Here is a 23,065-nt window from a genome sequence, read left to right on the forward strand (position 1 = left end):
TGGTAACATAACTGCCAGTTTTGTTTTTAAGGTTAACACATCAGCATTGCTGAAACATATATATTGTTTTGATCCTTTATACAGATTTGAGATCAGAACTGACCCTTTTCCCTTTCTTCACAACTCCTCAGAATGACTGGACCTGGTCTTCTGGGTCAAATAAACATGCCACTTAGCATCGCAGCTTTAATTCGGGAGGCCCCAGCAAACATGAAAAATACTTAAAGTGATAAAAGTATTATGGTCATCAACTCCTCCTGATCTGCGTATGACTACTGATTTTAGCGTCTCAGAACACCTCAGCTCAATGCAGACTGGTACAACTGGTCTTCCTACTAGTAGTCCTACATCATAGGGAACAAAAAAGGGGGAAAAGTAGAGAAAGAAAGAGGGAAAGGAATAGAAAAGGAAGAAAGAACTCACTGGAAAAGAGAAAGGAGGTGTCCATTGTGTATGTGGCTTTTGGTGGCCCTCCATGGCTGCTGCCATGGTTTTCTGACTTCTGCTTTCAGTTCAAGATGATTATGGGTACGATCACTACCAGCATTATTAGTGTAATGAGAATCGATATTGTGTACACATGTACAACATCATGCTAGTGTGTTTTATAAGTACTATGTCATTTCTTTCTAACTCTAATCCTAAAATGATAGGTAACTAGTAGTAGTATCCCTATAGTAAGAAGGCCCTTTCGAAGAATTAACTTGTTTTCTTTCAGGCCTATGCAGAAAGATACCAGGGGCACCTGATTGGCTCAGTTAAGTGTCTGCCTTTGGCTCTGGTCATGATCCCAGGGTCCTGGAATCGAGCCCTACATCGGGCTCCCTGCTCAGTGGGAAGCCTGGTTCTGGCTCTCCCATTCCCCCTGCTTGTGTTCCTTCTCTCGCTATTCTGTCAAATAAAAAAATCTTTAAAAAAGAAAGACACCAGAAAGTCACCTTCACTTTTTTTTTTTTAAGATTTTATTTATTTGAGAGAGAGACTGAGAAAGAGCACGAGAGAGAAGGTCAGAGGGAGAAACAGACTCCCTATGGAGCTGGGAGCCCAAAGAGGGGACTCTATCCTGGGATCATGACCTGAGCGGAAGGCAGGCACCCAAACAACTGAGCCATCCAGGCACCAACACCTTGACTTTCTTAAGAGGATACATTTTTGGAGTATTAAAGGTAGCTCTCTTTGCCTAAAGATAATCGGAGTAACTATAGTTAAGTGTGAGATGGTTGTTCAGGAAAGGCGTATGCAAACCTTTTTGGGGTGGGGTCCCCTGAAGGCAAGGCAGCCACCCTCAGAAGAATGGGCAGAGACCAGCTTTATTATTCTGGAAAAGAGATGTAATGAGATCTTTTGTACTTTTAAGAATTGGCTAGGAGGGGCTGCCTGCCCCCTGGTGGTGTGGATTCCTGGGGAAGGAAAGGAAGGGGACAGATGTTCCAAGTCTACACAGGGAAGGACCTACTGAAATCTGAAGAACCTTGCTAGACGGCTAATCTAAAGTGGTGAGGTCTGTAACCCTGGAAATTCACGCAAGGAATCACCCCAGCTAGACCAAGCCCCAGGAAGAGAATCGTCCTCCCTGAAAGATCCATGGCAGTGGTTGAGGTTTTATGGCCTTTGTGGGACTGTCAACAGTGACACCAAGTGGCAATGAGAGGCAAAGGCAGGAGCCTCTAGACTCTTCCTGGTGCCTCTCCTGTACCTCAGGGTATGGGGGCCTTGATGTGGGGTTTGCTCTATGGGGTAACTACAGACCTGATACAGCTGATCCCAAGACACTGAAATGGCTGGAGATTTCTGGATTAGGCTGCTCTATACTCTTGTAACTCCACTTCCTTATTTCCCTGAGTGCTGAATTCAGAAAAGTAATTTTCTCACATCATGAGAGGAATGGCTGCCGTATTTACTGGGAAAATTGAGGCTGAGGTCATTTGATGGCGGGGGTGGGGGGTGGCTGCTGTTTTGAAAGTCAAACAAGGTATTCCCAGTTTCCTCCCAGGAAGCCTCCCTTGATCCCAAGTTAGGCATTTTCATAAGGACCTGTGTTTTCCTGGTTATGGGAGTTAAGGTGCAATTGTGATTTCCTGTTGACTTGCTCTGGCTTCCCTCATTGACTAGAACCTTGTAGAAGGCAGGGACACTGCTTTGTTCACCATTATATCCCCACTGCCTTGTGTGTGTTGAAATAAAAGGGTTATCGTTATACTTAACCTGTAACCCAGATTCAGGTAAGGACTGGAAAGAATGATTTTTTTTTTTTTCACTGTGATGCCTGATGCTGTATTCTTTCTTGTAGTGTCTACAATTTGGAAGGCTGAAGACCTCTCTCTGGAGGTCTCAACTTCAGTTTTAAGGGTAGGTCAAATAGGCTGTTGCCCTGAGCTAAAGCACCACCTGCCCTGGGCTAGTTGTTTGTGCTACCGTCTTAACATTCTTTTCTTAGAAACTGTACTCAGAATGCAACCATGTGGCTTAATAAGAGTTTTCCAAAATGACACGGAAGAGAAATACTTTCAGATATCATAAAATCACTTTTATTTTTTACTGTATACAACATTTCAGATACCCATACATGACTGATTTGGAAGAAAAGACTTGGTTTTATGATTCTGCATGTCTTCTGTACCAGTGAACATATATTTTCCAAAGAACAGAGAAGGAAGCTGAATCATAAGATCATATGGTAAACATTGTCACGGGAGGAGTTGTTCTGAAGCTTAAATAGTTTGCAGACATATGAAAATATATACTGCTTTATGGAAAGGGAGAATAAATACTGGAACTCTACTGTAAGAGCCTGTATAGATTAAAAAATTAAAATGTCAAATGTGAACTCACAGATGATTACTTTATAGTGGATCATTAAAAGGAATTCAGAGATGTTTGGAGCCCATGAACTATGAGGCCAGTTTAATGGAAGAACTCTAATTTCCACTTCAGGGACAGAATATGGGGTTAGATAAGCTGCTTGTCTGACCCAATGTGGAATTTATGACTTTTACACTCCTCCAAGGCGTACAATAGATGGTTAGCGAGTTGAAGCCTAACCACCCATGACCCATAATGGTGTTATCAAATTTAGCTCTGGAAGCCAGCACTCCAAAATCCTTATATAAAATACAAGGGAGCAGGGGAATGTATAGGCAGGAATAAGCTTCTGATTCCTATCTCTTTGGTATTCACTCCCTTTGAAGTCCTGTCTGTGGACTAAGAAACTGGTTCCCATGTAGTCATAAGGAAACCATGAGAAATGAGTTGGATTTCTGAGATATTTCTGACTATCTCTTTAGTCTGATGTTTGGGAGCAAAGGACAAGACCTTTTTTTTTTTTGAGTCTAAGAGCGAGTGGACTGATTAAGCACACAGTAAAGAGCAAGAGGCCCTCCCTCTCCTTAGCTGGACACTGAGCGTGAAATTCCTAGTGACTAGAGTGACCTCAGAGGAGCTGAGCTTGTGGGTGGGTGAGATACAAGGAACATGGGGGTCCAAAACACCTGTTTTGTGGGACTGCAGAACACAAAGAGTAATGTCTCCTTTCTCCTCCCTCTTTCCTCCCTTAGGAAACCCCAGCAGTGGAGGTTGCCGTCAACCAAATAGCTGTTTCCATTTAACAATTATGTGCATTGCACTTTTCTCCTCGCTGAACAGCAAACTGGCTTTCCTCTTCGTTCTTCTCTTTCTGCCTATAGGGCAATTTCTGCCTCTCTATTTTGCACGGCTTGTAGTTCAGATACAGTGCTATGGTGACCACACCCACTCCAAGGGCGACAATAATGATGATGAAGATGGTGGAGCTGATTCCTTCATCCAGTCCTGCCCAAGTACAGAAGACAGAGTTCAGGAGGGTTACAGGGCAAAGAGAACCCCTGCCTTCCCCAGCCTACCACACCCACTTATCAGTCTCACCCTCCCTCCGCCCACTGGAATTTTTCTTTCTTCCAGGTTTGAATAAGAATCCCAAACCCCTGGGGGATTTCCATCCTGGGCCTGGCAGCAGGAGATCCACAGTCACCTTGAACAAGGACAGTAATGTCTTTGCTGACAGAGCCCAGTTGGTTAGTGGCTGTGCAGCAGTAGGTTCCCGTGTGGTTCTGGGTTGCCTTCTGTGGAACGTCAAGTTTGAAGATTACTCCATTCCAGGTACACACCAACGTTGGAGTTGGGTTTCCCTTTGGGATGCACATAAGCATCTGCTCTGTTCCTTTCACCCATGTCTGGTTGCCAGGACAATCAGATTCCTCTAACCGAGGCTTGTCTGGAAAAGACAGTCCCCCAGAGAACTGAGTTCCGTGTGCCACATTCCTTCCCCACCGAGATGCTCAGCTCCCCCTTTCCCCTAATCCAAATACTGTGTCCATTTGACCGGACAGCTTTCCTTCCCAAGGGAAGAACCACTGTTCCCTGTTTGGGGCCAGTCTTATCTTCCCTTCCCTAGGGGCAAGGAGTCTGAGATGCATGCAGCAAAGGCATTCTAATTGGTTCAGACTAAATGATCTGGGCTGTCCTATCAATGGTGGATTTCCTGCTTCCCATCTTTGCTTCTCAGTGAGTGAGGAGATGTGTAGGGGTGACCCCAGAGATGAGGGATTTTCTACTTTTCAAAATACAGATTCTTAGGTAGAAATTTCCCTCCTCAGCATAAACTCCCAACTACCACTTCCTGTGTCCTCAGCTATCAGCCATCAACTAATACCACCTGATCACCCTGTATTCTCTTTTCCATTCCCAGTTCCCCCTCATGTTTCTCCCAGCTCCCTTTCTTGGGGCTAAGTTAAGCTTGGGGAGCTTGAATTTCATTTCCTCCTTCAATTTTTTTTTAATGGGTAAAATGTAGCAACTCTAATAATGAAGTTGCTGGCCAAGACCTCTGGAAATGAGATACTAATAAAAATTCTCGTTTTAACCAGAAGAATCAGGCTTCTACTCACACAAGACATGGAGCTGCATTGCAGTGGTTTTGATCAACCGTTGACCCTGAACCTCCAAAGAGGCCTCACAGGAGAAATTTCGGCCATTATCTTCCTCCCTGGTGGTAAGTAAAAGCCAGGCAGTCTCCCCAGGGGCAGGGGCGTCTGGGGCTCCCTTCAGCCGAAGAGTAGGGCTGGGTGATGTTAATACATGTCCCGAACAGGTCACATTAATGTCTCTCCCTGCCAATGGGTATAATTCTTCCATCTCCAGGATTGGTGGAGGAAAGCCTATAAAAAGGAAAAGAGAATCAAACGTATTTCTCAAAACTCACAGCCATTCCCGTACTGTTGCTGCTAAAGGAGTGGTATCTACGCAGACAAGATGGGAGACTTTAGACAGTGTTGAATGGTGCTGAATGGCAAGAGCAATGAGATTTGGGAATTTGAAAGCCCTTCTTAAAACAGACGCAGTGTGCATACATTTGGCTATGCCTCTGTGGCAAGGATGGTAAGATGGCTTTTCATCTTACAGATTTTTCCTCTTTACCTCAAAAAGCTGTTCTAGAAACAAGCTGAAGGACCCGCAATCACTCTGTAAGTAGGTTGGCCTAAGGAAACAGGGTGAAGGCTGAATAGAATTACTGTCTCAATGCGTGCATCAGAGAAAACTCACTTGAGAGTGTACCTAGGAAAGGTTAGTGGGGATATTTGCTGTTGAATCACCAAGACTTTACTGTGGAAGATTTCAGTGGCAGAGAACCCCTGTGAGGAATGGAAGAGGCAGGTCACTTACTATAGACGTGCACTGGCTCTCTTGTTTTCTGTTCCATTGGACCCAGAGATACAAGGCAAGACAGCTCCTGATCACCAGTCTCCATGGCCCGAACAGTGGCATTGGCCCATGCTGTGTCTCCTTTCCAGGAGACAAAGGGGCTCAGCTCCTGGTCTCCCAGGAACATGTGGAACATGACCTCTCTGGCTGGGAACACCCTAGACAACTCACAGCTTACAGTCTCTGCCATCCCAATCTCCAAAAGTGGGGAGACCCAGATTTGGGGGCTCTGAGAGAATTCTGTCAAGAAATGAAAAAAAAAGGAAAGAAAGGAGAAAAGCCATGATAAATCATGTGCTATGTGGGGCCCCACAAAGTAGGAAGGGGGTGGGGCTAAAAGCACTCTGTCCCCAGGGTAAGTTTAAGACCCACGTAGAGGTAGAGCGCAATTACCTTCACAACCCCGTCTCAAACTTTGTGGGAACTTAGTCCCAAAGGCCAAGGTAAGACAAGGAAAATGAGCCTCAGGATCCTTCCACACCTGGGCTCTGACTCACCAAAGATCCGAAGTACCTTGATGGCTGAACTACTGTGAAAGAGTCCTCCACCATGTGAACTCAAGTCCAGTTCTGCACGGCATGAGAAATTACACCTGTCATCTTCCCTTTGGGCTTTGACATTGATGGTGACCTCAGCACTTTGGGAGGCCACAGCCAAGCTCATAAAGTTCTTTCTATGCAGTTCCTGGTTACCCTGGAGAAGGGTAAGGCTAAGGTTCTCCAGGGGCACCACCCTGGGCACATGGCACTTCACTGTCAAGGCTTCACCCATGGCTACCCATGAAGGCTGCAGCTCCAGGATCACCTGCTCTGGTGGCTCTGTAAGACAAAAAGGTGGGCTGGATGAGAGAAGGCTACTCACCTTTCCAGAAAGAAGTGATACAGGACAGGCTGCCTGTGACACAAGGTGACGATTACCCTTAAACCATCTGATCAACAGTGTCAGCTTTCTGCCAACTCCGCCCTACATGAAACAAGTCAGTCTTCTGACTCTTTTTCTGCCCATCAAATGTGGCTAAAGTCATAGCCCAGAAATGACTGTTGAGGGGGAAGTCCTTTGTGTTGACTGTAGCTGCCCTGCTGGGGAACTTTTATCTCTTAACAGAGGTGCTTCAGAGGCATGAGCAGCTTTTGAGGAGCTCCTTAGCATCACATAAAAACTATACCCTGGTTTACTGTGCTTTTACCCCACCGAGGTCACGCTTACTCACATGGCCCTATCTTTGCCAGTGCTATCTGCTCACCTGTAAGACCTTCCCCAGCCATCCCCAACACTTCCAATCCTTATTATTCTGCAGGAGAGATGCTCAAGAGCCTCCTTTTCCATGGAGACTTCGACTACCCCAGCCCACAAAGACCCTCCTTTCTCCAATCCCTATTTATTCTAAATAGTTGTGTCAAATAATTTAGCATTAATTGCATGCTTTTTCGGATCACGTATAAGCTAGCATTATTAGCTTATGCCTCCTGTGCTTGAACATATGCTCAAGCACAATGTCTGGATGCCCTCTACAGTCTGCTCCAAATTTAAAATCCTACACCAAAAGTAAATAGAAGTAATTGGCCCTAGAATTCCTACAGTATGACAGAAATCTCTATTAAGGTCCCTAATTCTCTCCCCTAAAAGAAATCTCTAATTTTTCCCTAAGTAAGACCTAGTCCTGTTCCCCCACTCTTCCCTTCCTCCTCAGCCCTACTCACGATACACAGTGATGCCAAGGCTTGTGTCCTTTTGGATTCCTGCACAAGAGAAGAAGCACTGCAGAACAGAATTTTCTGTGACGTCCTCCAGAAGAAACTCCTTCCACTGAGGCCCTTTGTCCACCTGGGTTTTCTTTAAGAAAGTCTCAATTCCACTGGGCCCGGGGTATGGACAGGTAGTGCTGCAGTTGACCATCAGGGACTGTCCAAGCTTTACCAGGGCCTGATCTGGCCAAACAGAAACCTCAAATATCTCTTCAGTCGCCCCTGAAATGATCAACCACATATCCCAAAGACTTTGGTGAGGACCACATGAGCCAAATAAAATACAAAGCCAATTCTATTTGATGGTTAGAAATAGGACACATACCCTGAAGAAAAAGTTACAAACTAGACAAGAAAAAGACCCTTAATGAACAAGTTAGAACCCTGATTCTACCATCATTCATTCCCTCCACTCATCATCTTTCTAGAGATCTTGATTTCTCCATTAGTGTCACCTTGGAAACTATGGAGTTCTTAAAATTCATGCCCAGGAAAGCATTCTCTTTCTGAGCTTCCAAATGTCTTGGAAGCTCCAGGATTGGCTGCTGAGGGCTCTCAAGGGGTTAAGAGGTGCTGGAGAAAAGAGCTTTGTTACTTATACCTCAAAGCGGCGTCTCTTTGAAATTATGGTCTAAAGACTGCCTTCGCCAGAATCACCTGGGGTGCTTGTAACCCTGCAGATTCTAGCTCTGCCTCTGACTGAATGATTAAGAACTTGTGAAAGTGGGACCTGGAAATAACGCAAGTGAACAGAACAAGCATTCCTGATGACCCATATGCACGCCAGATCAGGAGAACCACTAGCCTAAATACGACTCCTGGGGTCACTCATTTCCCATGGAACTTTTCCGCTCTTCTCAAAATGAGACTATTCCTCTTTGCTTTGGTACTAAGGCAACAGATATTTTTAGACGCTTAAGAGTTTAGTCTGCTAGGGAAATCTCAGGTGCAATGAGAGAGACATCAGGTAAATTTTAGATGCCTGACACAGGTGAAAGGGAGTCTCCTGAAAGTTTCCCCACAGGTCCCCTTTAGCTACTCCACGTCCACCATCTGCTTCATCTCCCAAATACCAGTCCCTTCCACAAATACACAACTCATGTAGCAATGTTACCCACTAAAGCTCCAGTTCCTTTCTTGCCATCCAGAGAACTCCCAATTTCTCACAATTGAGCTATGGGCCCTTTCCTATCAAGACCCTATTGTAGCTTTTCATTACACAAAAGGTGGCAACAATGAAGTAAAAATATTCTCAAGAGCAGGAAAACAGGACAGTCCTGGGGCAACAGGGAACCAAGGAGAAAAGGCATATTTAAAGGAGAGTTCTCTCTGGTGGTCTACTATCCTGTCCCTCAATTAGGGTTCCCCAATTATAAGCCAAAGAACCAACTATAGATTCTGTGTCCTAATGACCCCAAAATATGAACCTCTCCCTAGGGTTTGGACAAGTGAATACTCAATTTTCGCCCCACTCAGTACTTCTGAGCCTCTTTCTTATTGGTCAGCCACCTGCAGTCTGGCACACACTGACGAAAGAAAATGTCCCAAATAGCCTCACCTGGGAAAGGGATCATGGCCAGCAGGGCCCAGACACGAAATAGTAGCATTTCCATCCTTGTGAGAAGGGCCAAAAGCTGGAGAGAAAGGAGAAAACAATGCTGGAGAAAGTGACCAAAGGAAAGAAAAAGGATACAGAAAATTGTTTCTTTGATATTGTTAAAGGTCAGCCCCTTTCCTAAAACCTTGCATAGTCTGGAGAAATTGTAGCAAGAGTAACATTGGTGTGGTGTGAGTGTACTAAAAGGATGTAGGAAAATAATAGAGGACATTAGATTTAGTGAGACTCCTGTATAAGTTTGTATTGCATTTATCTGTATCTGCCTACAAATTCAAATTCATGTATTTGCCTGCATCTATTTGAGTCAACAGAAGGCTGTTAGCGTGAAAATAAAAAAATGAACTTTGGAGAGATGAGATCAGCCAATGTATATCTAGCACTGTCCAGTGGAAAGTAACCCTGAATCTAGAAAACAGGGTCTCGAGAATCCCATTCTCTGATGTAAGGGAGAAATGTTCCAACACAGCTCTCTCCTCACGACCTCTATGAAATATCCCTCAAGATAAACCGCCTCTTTCTGATCTGCCTCCACGTTCACCAAGCAACCATTGGATTATGACTCTGGCTAAGTGTAAAGTGTCCACTTCTCTTTTCTCTACCAATCCATACCAAGTTTTTCTTCTTTCAAAACCCCATTCAAGCTAATTTTTTCTAAGAAACATTCCTAACCCTGTCCCACTTCACAGTCCCTTACTTACTACACATTGTACCTCACTTTATGCCAAACATGATTTCTGAAGCTATGTATATTAAAATAAAATTCACTTTAGTGAACTATTTTTAATGATGAAATTATTACAATGCTGGAAATTCCCTGAGGACAAGAGACTATAATTTATTTATCTCGCATCTCCAGCACCTAGCACAGTGACCAGCGTGTTACAGGTATTCCATTAAATGAACAATTACCCTCTAATTCTGTATTGGAGTTTTCATGCATTGGGTTTTACACAGGTGTACCTTTACTTGTATGCTGGTCTGAAAGAGGCTGTTTTCTTGGGGAGGGGTCTTTTTTATACATTGATAAGATAACAGGCATATCAAAATTTATAATCCCAAGTGATTGTTACTCTTCAAATACTTTGGGAAACAATACATTTATTCCAATAATGACACCATTATTAAAAACTTTTTAAGAAGTGATTTAGAACTGGCTTCTAAGCTACAAAAGATATATCAGTCTTTTTCTTAAACTATTTTATTACTCTTTGAGCAAAAATGATATGATTCAGACACCTTATTCACCAGATTTAGCTCTGAGTCTCTTTCCAAGGAGGATCTTCTATTACTGAAGATACTTGAACATTACCCCAGACTGAAGTTCTAAGAGTTTTAAGTAATGACAGCTCTTTTTGAAAAAGTATAAAAGCCCTGAGTGGAATTGCTTATATTCATACATTACTTCAGCAGACAATTACTGAGCATCTACAGTATTCCAGGCTTTTAGGAAGGTGCTGAAGTTACCAAGATTTATCCAATAACAACAGGAATTCCTGGAATTTATTAAGAAAAACAAATACAAATGAAAATAACATAATGTCAAATGTTACTATAAAAATTCGGGGGGGGGGAGTAAAATGAGAATTAAATGACTTAATTTAAGCCAAGTGTTTAGCCCCATTCCTACTAAGATTTCAGTAAGGTAGTGATGATGCGGATTGTGTCACTGTTGCTGATGCTGCCAGTAATAAACAAATTGACCAAGAAGCACTGAGGAGGAACCATTACTACTCCCTGAAGGAGTTGAGGTTTCTCAGAGACACCTACTTTGAACTGGGTTTTCTGTTATGACTGGAAGTTTACTAAGGAATGAAGTGGTAAAGTGAAGAGGTCAGGACAGACTTACCTGAGAAAGTCAAGTTCGATATAGGTAGAGGGTAAGAACTGGGGGATAAAGTTAGAGAAGTAGGTTTACAGTTGTGTAGGCAGGTAGGAATTTACGGAACTTTTAAAGCATGGGAGTGAGATGATGAGCTTTATTTTTCAAGATGACAACACTGGCAGGGTGTGGAAAAAGGAAAGATGAAGAGAAGATTGATGGCCGGGAGATCTGCTGGACTACAGGAGTAATCCAAGTAATCCAAACCAGTAATCCATAAAGTGAGGTACAATCCAGGAGATGTGAGAGGGCCTGAAGGCAGTGGTGGCTGCAAAATTTCTATACATAAGGTGGTTAGGGGGTCTCAGTCTGGTTGGAAATAGACGCTAGAGGTTTGTGTTTACATAGTACACATACTGGTTTTACTTAAAGTGTATCTTACAGATGAATAAAAATATCATTCTCAATATTTTTTTCACATATTCAGAAAATATCAATTATTCACATCTAGTATTTTGAAAGTGGCAGGAAAGGGCAGAAGAAAGTGGCATTTCCACTGTTTGAAGGACATGTATAACATTCACTCAACTTTATAATTTAGGGGCACCTGGGTGGCTCAGTGGCTTAAAGCCTCTGCCTTTGGCTCGGGTCATGATCTCAGGGTCCTGGGATCGAGACCCACATCCGGCTCGCTGCTTGGTGGGGAGCCTGCTTCCTCCTGTCTCTCTGCCTGCCTCTCTGCCTAGTTGTGATCTCTGTCAAATAAATAAAATCTTTAAAAAAACTATATAATTAAAAAGAAATACCAGTCACATTAACTTGACACTGTACAATTCCTATCAACTCTTTAATTTCTTGAGGTAAAATGTTCTCTTCCTAACACCCACTCCAAGGTAGGCAACTCACTACTGATCTATATCTCACTTCAATGACTCTTTCTCAATCACATGTTGTCTAATACCATTTAATATTTAGTAACCATAGACTATGTTCCAGGCATGACACTGAGTGGTTTACTTTAGTTATCTCATAGCAGTCCTATGATTATTGCCAATTTTATAGATGAAGAGATGGAAGCTAAGAGAGGTAAAGTAAGTTACACCAAGTCACGCAACTAATTAAGAAGTAAAACCAAGAGGCACCTGGGTGGCTCAGTGGGTTGGGCCTCTGCCTTCGGCTCAGGTCATGGTCTCAGGGTCCTGGGATCAAGCCCCACATCGGGCTCTCTGATCAGTGGGGAGCCTACTCCCCCCCCCCCACCGCCTGCCTCTCTGTTTACCTGTGACCTCTCTCTCTGTGTCAAGTAAGTAAATGAAAAATTTAAAAAAAAAAAAAGAAGTAAAACCAGGATTCAAACTGAGGCATCCTGACTACAGGGCAATGCTAACTATTTCACTGTTTTTCCTCTGTTCAGTGAATCTAGATTATCTATGCTTTGATGGGGTCACAGTGCCCCCAAACAATTCTGCATAGAGGTTAATCCAAGAGCTCCTTCTATTTTAGTCATCTCTCCTTCCCTTGCTGATGTTACCTTTCTCTGCAAGCCCAGTCTTGTTGTGAATGAATCTGGGTTATATTCTGCTCCTAGAGCCTTAGATAAAAAAGACTAATCCTTCTTTGATGATTACGAGCCAGGCTAGCTGGTTTTGCCCTGTGGTTGCTACTAGCATAGCCATATAGATATAAGAGAATGGCGGGGGAGGGAGGAGCGCAATTCTTTTGTTTTATTACTCCTACACGGACCATAACTTTGTTTTGTGTTGTTTCAAGTGTTCTTGAGGTATCCCCACAGCTCTACAATTTCATCCTTGTTTTCACATGGCATGTTATGATCAGGTACTGAAACATGCCCTTTTATATTCACTCACTTAAGAACAAAGAAAGCATTCCTAAGGGGTAGTGATATTTAAATATTTTTAAAATTCCTTTGGCTTACTTGCTCTGTAGAGGATAGCCCCAAATTCAGGGATTAACGTGTCTGAAATCCTAGACCTATAATCCAGCCACTAAAGGGTTGCAGGGAGAGCGCAGCAGTTGAGGGGAGGGCCACAAACCCTGATCTACCGCTGGGATTGCTCTGTAGCCGACCTGGACTTCCAGTCCAAGTGTGGGGCTCTTCCAGCATTTCTTGCAGTATCTGGTACAGACTTGAGCCCCACCCTCCCCTGTGCTGTCTTTTCTCTCGAATTCCTCAGAGTTGGCTTCCTGCTCTGGGGATACCCCCTCCCGCCCGTTCACGATACCTTCGCGAGGGGGGGCGAGCACCACCACCCTGACTGCCTCCCACCTTCAGTGCCCAGGCTGCACCCCCACCCCCCATCTGCCGCTCTCACTCCCTTCTCAGGTCTGCCAGTCTACCTCCCCCGCCCGGATGTTCGCCACCAACCCCCCCCCAGCCTGGGAGGACAGGGCACCTCCAGCTCCGACGCACGGAGGAACGAAGCGGCTACAGCAGTTGCAAATACTTGGGGGGGGGGGGCGCTGAGCCCAGCGCTGGACACCGCGCGAGGCCCGCTGCTGCTCTGACCGAGCCTCGTGTCACGTGTGCACACAGTGTGGCTCTCCCACGCTTGGCCCGACAGGCTCGGAAGGCCTTTAAAGGAAGACGATATTTAAAACATGAAAGACATGCGGAATGAAAAACCCTGAGCCAGTGCTCCTCCGGGGTTTCTGGCCCGCTAACCGTGTGAGGAAGCGAAGCCCGCCACGCGAGGTCGACCTCGGCCCACTTGACGGAAAAGCCGGGAGGAGACACAGGCACGAACCGAAGCACACAAAACTAGACGTAAATCCTCACTGAGGGCCGCTCCTCGCCGCTCGGGTCAGTCCTCAAGGGGGGCTCGACCGCCTTGCCTGCTCTGCTGCGTCGGCTGCACCGCCCTCAGAAACCCGCCACGCGCTCAGACCGTTTGGGAGGCACGGCCAGGAGGGGGCGCGCGATAGAGCGCCTGGAGGGAGGATTTCCTGATCTGCCCAGAAACTCGTGACGTCTACGGAGCAGCTTAGCAAGGGTTGGCCGAGACAAGTGGGGCGGGCCAGGAAGCTAAAACCACAGGAGGGGGTTGCGGGGAAGATACGGGTAGAGAAGCCTGTATTTTGCTTGGTAGAGAGCGCATTTTTTGACCCAAAATAATAGCTACTCAGTGAAACAAAATGAAAACGAAAGAGGAGGGATTGTTGCAGCATGTAACGGCACTATAAGGAAAACAAAGGGTTGTGCACCCCTGTGCTTGTTCGTCATGTGGTACGGCCTGAACACGTGATGCGCCGCGCGCGGGAAAGCGCTGCGAGCAGCCGCGTTCCCGCCTCCGGCCGCTCAGCTTCTTTGGCGTCGCATCTTGGCGCCTCACTGGCTCGAAAATCTAGCGGGCGTTACTGCCGGCTCTTCGTGGGTGACCTGGGAAATGGGTTCTTTTTAACCAATATCCAAGATCTTTTTGTGCCCCGCCCCTCCCGTTTCTCCACATAACAAATAACACTCTTGAGTGAATGAGCATTCCCCCTCACCCCCCACTCCCCGCCGAGGAGCTATCAATAAGCCATCAAAATGGGGGTGAGTAGATCCTGTGTTGCATCTCTCCCCCGAGACCCTTTTCCTCCACTTACGTGCCAGACGTCTTCCGAGGCTCATTTCTCAAGAACACTGGCCTGCGTCTGAATTCGGCCATTCTCAGGGGCATCCTGCGGTGTCGCTCTCCGGTGTCGCTCTCCGTCAGGCTTGTCCGACTGTGAGCCATGGACTGAGTTCCTTTGAGGGAGGCACTACTACTAACTCCATTTTATGGAGGAAGGCTGATTTCTTTGAGATTATGAGCGGCTTCTTGTCCCAGAAGGGCAGCTGCCTTTCGTGTACCCTAGTTGTACCAATGCCTTGCCTCCTTCCATACTGAAAGTTGAGGGAGAATGTCACGAGGAATCCAAGCTTTGGGGGCAGACAAACCTGTCTATGAATTCCTCTTCCGTGTCTTACTGGCTTTGGGACTATGGGAAAATTTATATAACCTCTAGTTCCTCTTCTGTCAAAAGGAATGACATTTGGTTTATGGATATGAAAGTGCCTACCACGATTTTTGACACGAAGTAGGTGTTCAATAAATGGTAGTCTGTGTTCCTGTTGCAATCACAGAAAGACCTTTCCTGACTACCCCCCCCCCCAAAAAAAAAAACTGTCAGGGTTTATTCGAGGCTAGTTTGTAAGACCTATCATAGTCACCCCTTCAAGCTATCCTCATTTCTCTTTTATGGCTTTGAATGGGTTTTGCTCCTTAATGTTAAATATTTCTGCAGAGTGCTACCAAATCATCATTCTATTCATCCCTTGCTAGAAACCACAGTCTCTGCACTTAGCAGGATTTTTTTTCAGCTGCTTATTTTTATAAGGTCCTTTTGAATGTCGTATTCTATTTTGTTGTATGCTTATATTTTTATTGTCCTTTCGCTAAATCTTCAGGGGCATTATCAACCTTAACTTTCATTTCTTCAATTAAAATCTTAAATTTTAATATTTTAAGGCTGTAATGTAATCCCATCTAATAACATGTATGTATAAAAATAGGTCTTAAAAATTATGGTACTTTTATAAATTGGTCCATAGTGAATTGAATTTTGGCAAGTGGGCTTGCTGCATTTGACCCATTTCTTTGTGTGAATGGTACTTTCCTAGGGAAGTAGATAAATCATTCCTTCAAGTGGATAATTGCTTTGGCTGGGGGAATGGGTTATAGAAGCAATAGGTTTGAATCTTTCAAAAGCAGGGGCACAGCTAGAGGGATGTCCTCTTCTGAAGTGGCATTTCCCTTTTAACTACTTTACTTTGTTTCTGGGCTCCCCAAATCTGCTGCTTCACTGATCCTTTAAGATTTTTCTCCTTTACCTGTTTGTTTGTTTGTTTGTTTGTTTTAAATTCCTGGTGCTGTCAATGCCTGGCTCATAGGCACACTGTTTATAGAAGCTCCATGGTTGGTTAGGGTCAATGCAGTCTTCACCAGAATTAGAGGAACAGAAAATTAAGGGTTAAAATCAGGAATTAGTATTAAGTGAATCAACCTTGGCTAGCCCATCAGAGTCAAGGTGAGGATAAGATCTGGGCTAAGGAGTAAACAAAGAAAAATCCAAGAATCCAGGTGAAAGGTCACACATCAATAAAGTTTAAGAAAGCAAGAGCATAAAGCTTGAAAAAGATTTGGGTGCCAAAGTTAACTGTTACAGCTAAGCTGGTTTTAACCTTCTGCCCTGATGGGTGAGTCCTAATCAGGACTGACTTGGAACAGAGTTCTTGGTGGGGAAGTGGAGGTAACTTTTTATCAGAGCTATTTCCTGAGCAAGCATTGTTTCTGCACTGTCCTTGTCCTCCTAGAATTCATACTGGAGGGGTGTGTGACTAGAGACAGAGTCCTAAACAAAAGCCATAGCACAGTATGATGATGACTCTTACACAAATTTAGACTGAGGATTATGGAAAACAGAAAACAAATTGATGATGGCACTTGGAAGGTGGGGATAGATATTCATGGAAAATTCCAGAGGCAGTGGCATTTGAGTTGGCCTTGAAGAATAAACAGACACTTGCTTATAAGAGAACTGGGGAGGAACACTTACTCTTAATCAATATGAATTGAGTACTTAACTTGTGCCAGGACTATTATTCTAGGTAGTGGGGGCACAGCAACAAATAAAACTCCAGCCTTGGAGGATCTTACATTCTAGTGATGTCATAGGCAGAAGAATCACAGCATGTAATAGCTTGGTGTGTTCAGGGAAGGGCGAATTCAGTTGGGATGTTGGTGGAAAATAAAGCTAGAGGAGTAGAAGGAAGACAGATTAAGAGGCAATTATGCCATGCGGAAAAGTTTAGATACTCTTGTGCAGGCCCTTGCCTTTTCAGCATTTTAGAGCTATGGGAACCTTTCCACCAAAGAACCTTGCAAGGTCATCATATAAATAAAACAATAAAACCAGAATTCCTTGTTGAAGTAGGGGTGAGATGTGGGGTAGGGTGGGAGAGGATCTCTCCATGCTGCCCTCCCTTCTCACTCTCAGGTCATCACAACAGCTCTGAGAAACCAAAAGGACCACAGTGGGTTTAAAGCCCACTGCTGAGCATAATGGGGGGCACACAAATATATGAAAATGGAGAAATGTGATCATATTTGCTGCCTTGGGATAAAAATGCCAGGAAGGATGGGGTAGGGTGGCTTAGTGGAGAAAATAGTTGGGTGGATTATGGAAGGAAGAGATGTTGACGACCTGACCTATGGCAGGTAGGATAGATCCAAAAAAGATTAAGGAGGTAAAGCCAATAGAACTTGAAGACTAAGACTGAGGGGGAACAAGAGTTGGAGGAGTGAAAGATCATTTCAAGACCACAAATGGAGGTCCTTAAGGCTTTCTTTGTTCTATTCACCTCCTTTTTTTTTTTTTAAGATTTTATTTATTTGACAGAGATCACAAGTGGGCAGAGAGGCAGGCGGGCTGGGGGAGGGGAGGGGGAAGCAGGCTCCCCGCCGAGCAGAGAGCCTGACGTGGGGCTCAATCCCAGGACCCTGATATCACAACCCAAGCCGAAGGCAGAGACTTTAACCCACTGAGCCACCCAGGCGCCCCTATTTACCTCTTTGATTGCAGGTGTCCTGGGCACCTGGTTGGGTCACTCAATCTTTGGCTTTCATCTGCTTACAAGACCAGTTTGAAATGTCTCAGCAAGGCAAGGTTGGCCCTTCACCATGTCCTCATGCCCTAAGTCAGGATAGATATAGGGAGAGGAGACTGGGAGGGAGGACAATGAGATCTTGATTTTGGACAGATGGGTTTAAATGACCTATGGAGCATCCAGCAGTGAATTGGAAATACGGATCTAAACCTTAGAAGAGATGTGGTAATTGGAGTTAGAGATGTAGGCTCATCAGAAAGTAGACAGTAATTGATAGGATGGGAATAGATAAGTATGTCTGGGTAGGTCACATGTATACTGAAAAGAGCTAAGGATAGAACCCCAGAGGACAAGCACATTTTGGGACCCACTGGAGACCCTTGCCTTATCTCTCCTCTGCCTTAGTGGTCTGTTTTTCAGTTATACTGGTGGCTCTGAGTCCAAATTCAAGAGCCAGGAGGTCACCTCTGAGAGGGTTTGGAAAGTGTCCAAGAAGACTCAGACCACAGTGCCACCCAGGTCCCTGAATGTGCTATAACCCTGTACCTTGCATGGTAGAGAACAGCTATTAGCATCATGCCTTAAACCTTGGCTCCAGAGATTTCAGGGGTGTCACCTATGGACCTGAAGCTCACCTCTTGAATCCTGGTATCTACTCCCACTACTGGAAGACACTATTCTTAAGTGTTACTGCTAAACTGTGTTGACTGTGGAAATAGTGTATCAAGGACTGTGGAAATAGTGTATCGAGAACTGTGACTATGTTATGCACATAGAGGAGGAGCTTTTGTACACTTGATGATCCGGCAAAATCAATTCTGATGCTCTTCACCTTGTACTGTTTCATGCCTTGGAGCCTTATTCTGTTTTCTTTGCCTAACTCCTGCGTAGCCTTTTTTGCATAACATCCTCCAAGAAGTCTTCACTAATCCCTTTCCTTCCTTAAAGGCCCCTCCTCTGTTTCCCCACGGTACCTTATGGATATCTTTATCTTAGCAATTGTCCCATGGAGAAAGCATCTATTTCTGCATTTATCTTTACTAGAGGATGTCAGGGACTGGCACATAGAAGCTGCTCAGTAAGTGCTTCTCAAATGGTGAAGATAGCAGCTGCTCTTTGCTGTGCAGGACTTCTGCTGCTCTGACTGGGCGGGGCCCCAGGCTGGTCTCACCACCACACCCATGGGGAAGATGGATGCTTCGACTGAGTAGGGTTCCACCTAGGAGAGGCTCCTGGCACTGCCCCAGCAGTGTTGCCATTTTGGTGAACGTTCCCTACCATGACCTATCTACATCACTGCTTCTGAAATTCGAGGGCCATCATACTGAGGAGTGATCCTTTGCTGGCCTGCTCTAGGGGAAGTACTGGGCCATCTTGCTCCAAGGGCCTTTCTTCTAAGAACTCTTTGGGAGCTGTTTTGCCCACCAAACAGCTGCGGGGAGGAAGCATAGTGCCCACACTTGGAATTGTCCCTTTGGCTCAGGCTTATTAAATACTTTTAAAATACTTCAATAAATTAAATACTTTAGTTCCATTAAGTCTCTGAGTGTCTGTAGATGCCATAGGGTCAGAGGTTATAGGAAAGTCCCTCTTCTGAAACCAGAGAATGTTTCAGAATGAAATTCTGAAAAGTGGTCAGTGAGTAGAGTAAATATCAAGGGAAGAAGAGAGAAAGAGAAAAAGACATTCTAAGTCAAGGGAAAAAGGCACGGGAATGCTGCCTCTGTGACTGCAAGTTCTGTAGTTGGCTACATAATCGGGTCCTATTTCTGTGGCAGTGGGAATGGCCGCCCCTCCTACCTCTTTTGATTCTTGAGCATTAACTCAGTGTTCTCTTTTACAAGGTCTTGAATTGTCCCTAGTGATACATCAAATCCCATTTGCCTGTTGGGTGACCGCCAGTGGTATCTCCTTCAAAGCAAAATGCTCCAGAAAACCTTTTTTTTTTTCTTTTTAAGATTTTATTTATTTTATTGGGGTGGGGGGAGGAGGGACAGAGGTAGAAGGAGAGACTCTCAAGCAGACTCCCTGCTGAGTGCAGAGCCTGAAGCAGAGCTCTATCCCATGACCCTGAGATCATGACCTGAGCAGAAACCAAGAGTCAGAGGCTCAACCAACTGAGCCACCCGGTTGGTTGCCCCTCTAGGAAACTTTCCTAATTAATCTGTTTCTGCCAATTAACCTCCTTTTCTCTGGGTCCCTACAGAACTTGCTTTTCAGTTTGAAAGCTTTCTTTGCAAGTAATAACAGACCAGAGGTAATAACAGAAGTAATAGCAGTGAACGACAAGTCATATATGGTAGTTAAGTGCCTGGATTATGGATTCCAGAACCAGGTCAGGACCAGGTTTGAATCCTGGCACCATCACAGTGAGAGTAGGGGAAGTAACTGAATCGCTCTGCCTTGATTTCTAAAATAGAAGTAAAATTAGTATTTACCTCATATGCATTGTGAAGGATAAAAAAGGTAATATGCATGTAAACACTTAATAAGTGTTAGCTCTTCTTGGCTTATCTTTATCCTTTAGATAGCCCTATTTACCCCCTAACACCTTGAGGTTATTTTATCATAGTAACTAACTCAATGTTGATATTTTATTTATCATTCTCTCTCACTATACTTAAAGATCATTCACTTATTTAAACACATTTATTATGTTGTGACAATGATTGAGTGACACAATATATACCCTAAATAATTGAAAACAGGTACTCAAACACACGTACGCACACATTCACAGCAGCACTCCTTACAATAACTAAGAGAGGAGAACAACCTAAATGTCTATCAACAGATAAATGCATAAGCGAATTATGGCATATACACACAATGGAATATTATTCAGCCATAAAAAAGAAGTGAAGTAGTGGCACATGTTGCAACACACAAAGACCTTGAAAACATCATGCTGATTGAAAAAAGCCAGACACAGAAGTGACATGTTATGGGGCGCCTGGGTGGCTCAGTTGTTAGGCGTCTGGCTTTGGCTCAGGTTATGATCCCAGGGTCCTGGGATCGAGCCCTGAGTCGGGCTCCCTGCTCAACGGGAAGCTTGCGCCTCCCTCTCCCACTCCCCATGCTTGTGTTCCCTCTCTCTCTGTGTCTCTCTCTGTCAAATAAATAAACAAAATCTTTAAAAAGAAAAGTTACATGTTATATTATTACATTTATATGAAATAATCAGAAAAGATAAATCCAGAAAGATAATGCAGATTGGTGGGTACCAGGGGTTAGGAGAAGGGGTGAATGAGAAGCAATTGCTTAACAGGTATGGGATTTTCTTTTGGAGTGATGAAATGTTTTAGAACTAGGTAGAGATGGTGGTTGTACAATACTGTGAATGTACTAAATGCCAATGAATTGTTTGCTTTAAAATGCTAATTTCTCCACTATGTGAATCTCACTGCAATTTAAAAAAAAAAATAAAAAGAGAAAGAGTTCCTGCCTTAATAGAATTTGTATTTTAGCAAAGGAGCCAGACCAGACAGTAAACCAGTTCATATAAACAAGCAGTTTTATATTGTGATAATCACTTGGTGGGAAATAAAGTCAGGGGAGATAGTGGAAAAGCTAAGAAAGAGCTGGAAGTAGAGAGGCTCTCAGGTAGGAAGGGGCTTGGCAGTTTCAGAAATTGCCAGGAGAACCTCTGGACTGACTCTTAGAGAACTAGAGGCAGTGATTTTAAAATGAGCCCAAGGTGATAAGCAGAAGCCTCATCCTGCAGAAACTTACATATCATGAGAGGGAGTGTGGTATTCACTCTAAGAGCAATGGGAAGCTGGGGAGGGATTTAAGCAAGGGATAAAGAGGACCTGAATTACATTTAACTGTTTTATCTTCTTTTTAAATGCACTTATGAGCTTGTCTGTTTTCTAGAGGAAAGTATCTCTACCAGAGAGGTTGTATCAGAGTTACCTGGGGGGCTTCTTCTGTTACGTTTTTAAATTTTAAGTCTAGTATAATTAACATGCAGTGTTACATTAGTTTCAGGTGTACAATACTGGGGGGCTTATTCGTAAACTATAACACTGGAAGCCTTGTATTTTGTATGTGTGTGTTGTGCAGGGGAATAGCTGGCAGGGATATTTTGAGATAGCTCCCCAGGGGATTTGCCCCTCCTACTTCCTCTACAGCCCTAGAGTTGCTCTAGGATCTTGAACGGCTTGAAATGGATATTAATTTCATTATTATGAATTCTTTACCCACTTTTCAGGGGTGGGAAGGGGCCCTGGTTCAATGACTAATAATTCCAGTGGCCTGTTCTCAGACTGGCAGGTAACCCACTTTTAGGCAGAAAGAGGAAAGTGAGCTCCGTGAAGACCAAGAGGCAAGAAAGCAGCGGCAGGGCAGGGCTCATCACTTTTGGAAAGATACCAGGAAGTACAGTGGAGCAGAACTGATTTCTAAAAAGGGCTGGAGGACTATACTATACTATAAACAGGATCTGGGGTGCTATGGTGCAAGACTTGGTTAGGGATGAAAACAAAGCAGAGAAATTATATAGTGAAAATCAATCTTGGCTACTCAAAATTATCATCTGAGTAGCAACAACATAGCTTTGGAGCTCTAGAAGCAATTTTACTACTAGGTATTTAACTTAAGGATACAAAAATAGTGATTGGAAGGGGCACATGCACCCCAATGTTTATAGCAGCAATGTCCACAACTGCCAAAATATGGAAAGAGCCCAGATGTCCATCAAGGAATGAATGGATAAAGAAAATTTTAAAATATGTATGATATGTATCTCATATGGAATATTACTCAGCCATCAAAAAGAGTGAAATCTTGCCATTTGCAAGGATGTGGATGGAACCAGTCTAAAGTGTATTATGCTAAGTGAAGTAAGTCAGAGAAAGTCAAATGCCATATGATTTCACTCATGTGAAATTTAAGAAACAAAACAGATGAACACAGGGGGAGGGAAGGAAAAATAGGATGAAAATAGAGGCAAACCATAAAAGACTCTTAACTCTAGGGAACCAACTGAGGATTGCTGGAGGGGTGTGGGGGGATGGGGTAGTTGGGTGATGGGCATTAAGGAGGGCACTTGATAAAAGGAGCACTGGGTGTTATAAGCAACTGATGAATCACTAAACTCTACCCTGAACCTAGTAATACACTATGTGTTGACTAACTTTAAATAAATAAAAGAAATGCAGAAGCTTAAGCCCTGCTTAAGCCCAGACCTACTGAATCATAATCTGCGTTTTAAGAGCCCCAGATGTTTCTTATACTCTTTAAAGTTTAAGAAGCACTGGTCTGATGGCGAGAAAACGCCGGATGACCAGAATGTAGGCTCTGACACACCTGAAACACTTTATTTTGAATACCTTATGATACAGGACAGTGGTTTCTGAAAAGGTATTGAATTTTTTTCAATTAAGTACTATAAATCCTGGAGAAAGACCTTATTTAACTGCAGGGAGATTTCTCATAATGCAGAATTCCTCCCCCTGGAAACATTTCCTGTGGAGGAAAAAAAGTACTAGGCTTCC

General features: G+C 44.0%; 1 protein-coding gene across 7 annotated transcripts; it reads right to left on the reverse strand.

Annotated features, from left to right (window-relative positions):
* Window positions 1-2,511: 2,511 nt before the first annotated feature.
* On the reverse strand, window positions 2,512-13,781 carry LOC116875399 (intercellular adhesion molecule 5). Of its 7 annotated transcripts, none has more exons than XM_032870851.1 (8): window positions 13,684-13,781; window positions 9,040-9,115; window positions 7,437-7,703; window positions 6,234-6,554; window positions 5,698-5,976; window positions 4,923-5,192; window positions 4,007-4,249; window positions 2,512-3,807 (listed from the first exon to the last, which is right to left on the reverse strand). In XM_032870851.1, exons 2-8 carry the CDS (start codon window positions 9,092-9,094, stop codon window positions 3,602-3,604), a joined length of 1,641 nt encoding a protein of 546 aa, XP_032726742.1. In that variant the 5' UTR covers window positions 9,095-9,115; window positions 13,684-13,781; the 3' UTR covers window positions 2,512-3,601. The 7 variants fall into 7 exon arrangements, with proteins under 7 accessions (XP_032726742.1, XP_032726741.1, XP_032726740.1 ...); XM_032870850.1 differs by having other exon boundaries at window positions 13,638-13,781; XM_032870849.1 differs by having other exon boundaries at window positions 13,602-13,781.
* Between the last annotated feature and the right edge of the window lie 9,284 nt (window positions 13,782-23,065).

This window comes from Lontra canadensis, unplaced genomic scaffold (assembly GCF_010015895.1).
Source record: "Lontra canadensis isolate GAN:19392208 unplaced genomic scaffold, GSC_riverotter_1.0 scaffold41, whole genome shotgun sequence".
NCBI lineage: Eukaryota > Metazoa > Chordata > Mammalia > Carnivora > Mustelidae > Lontra > Lontra canadensis.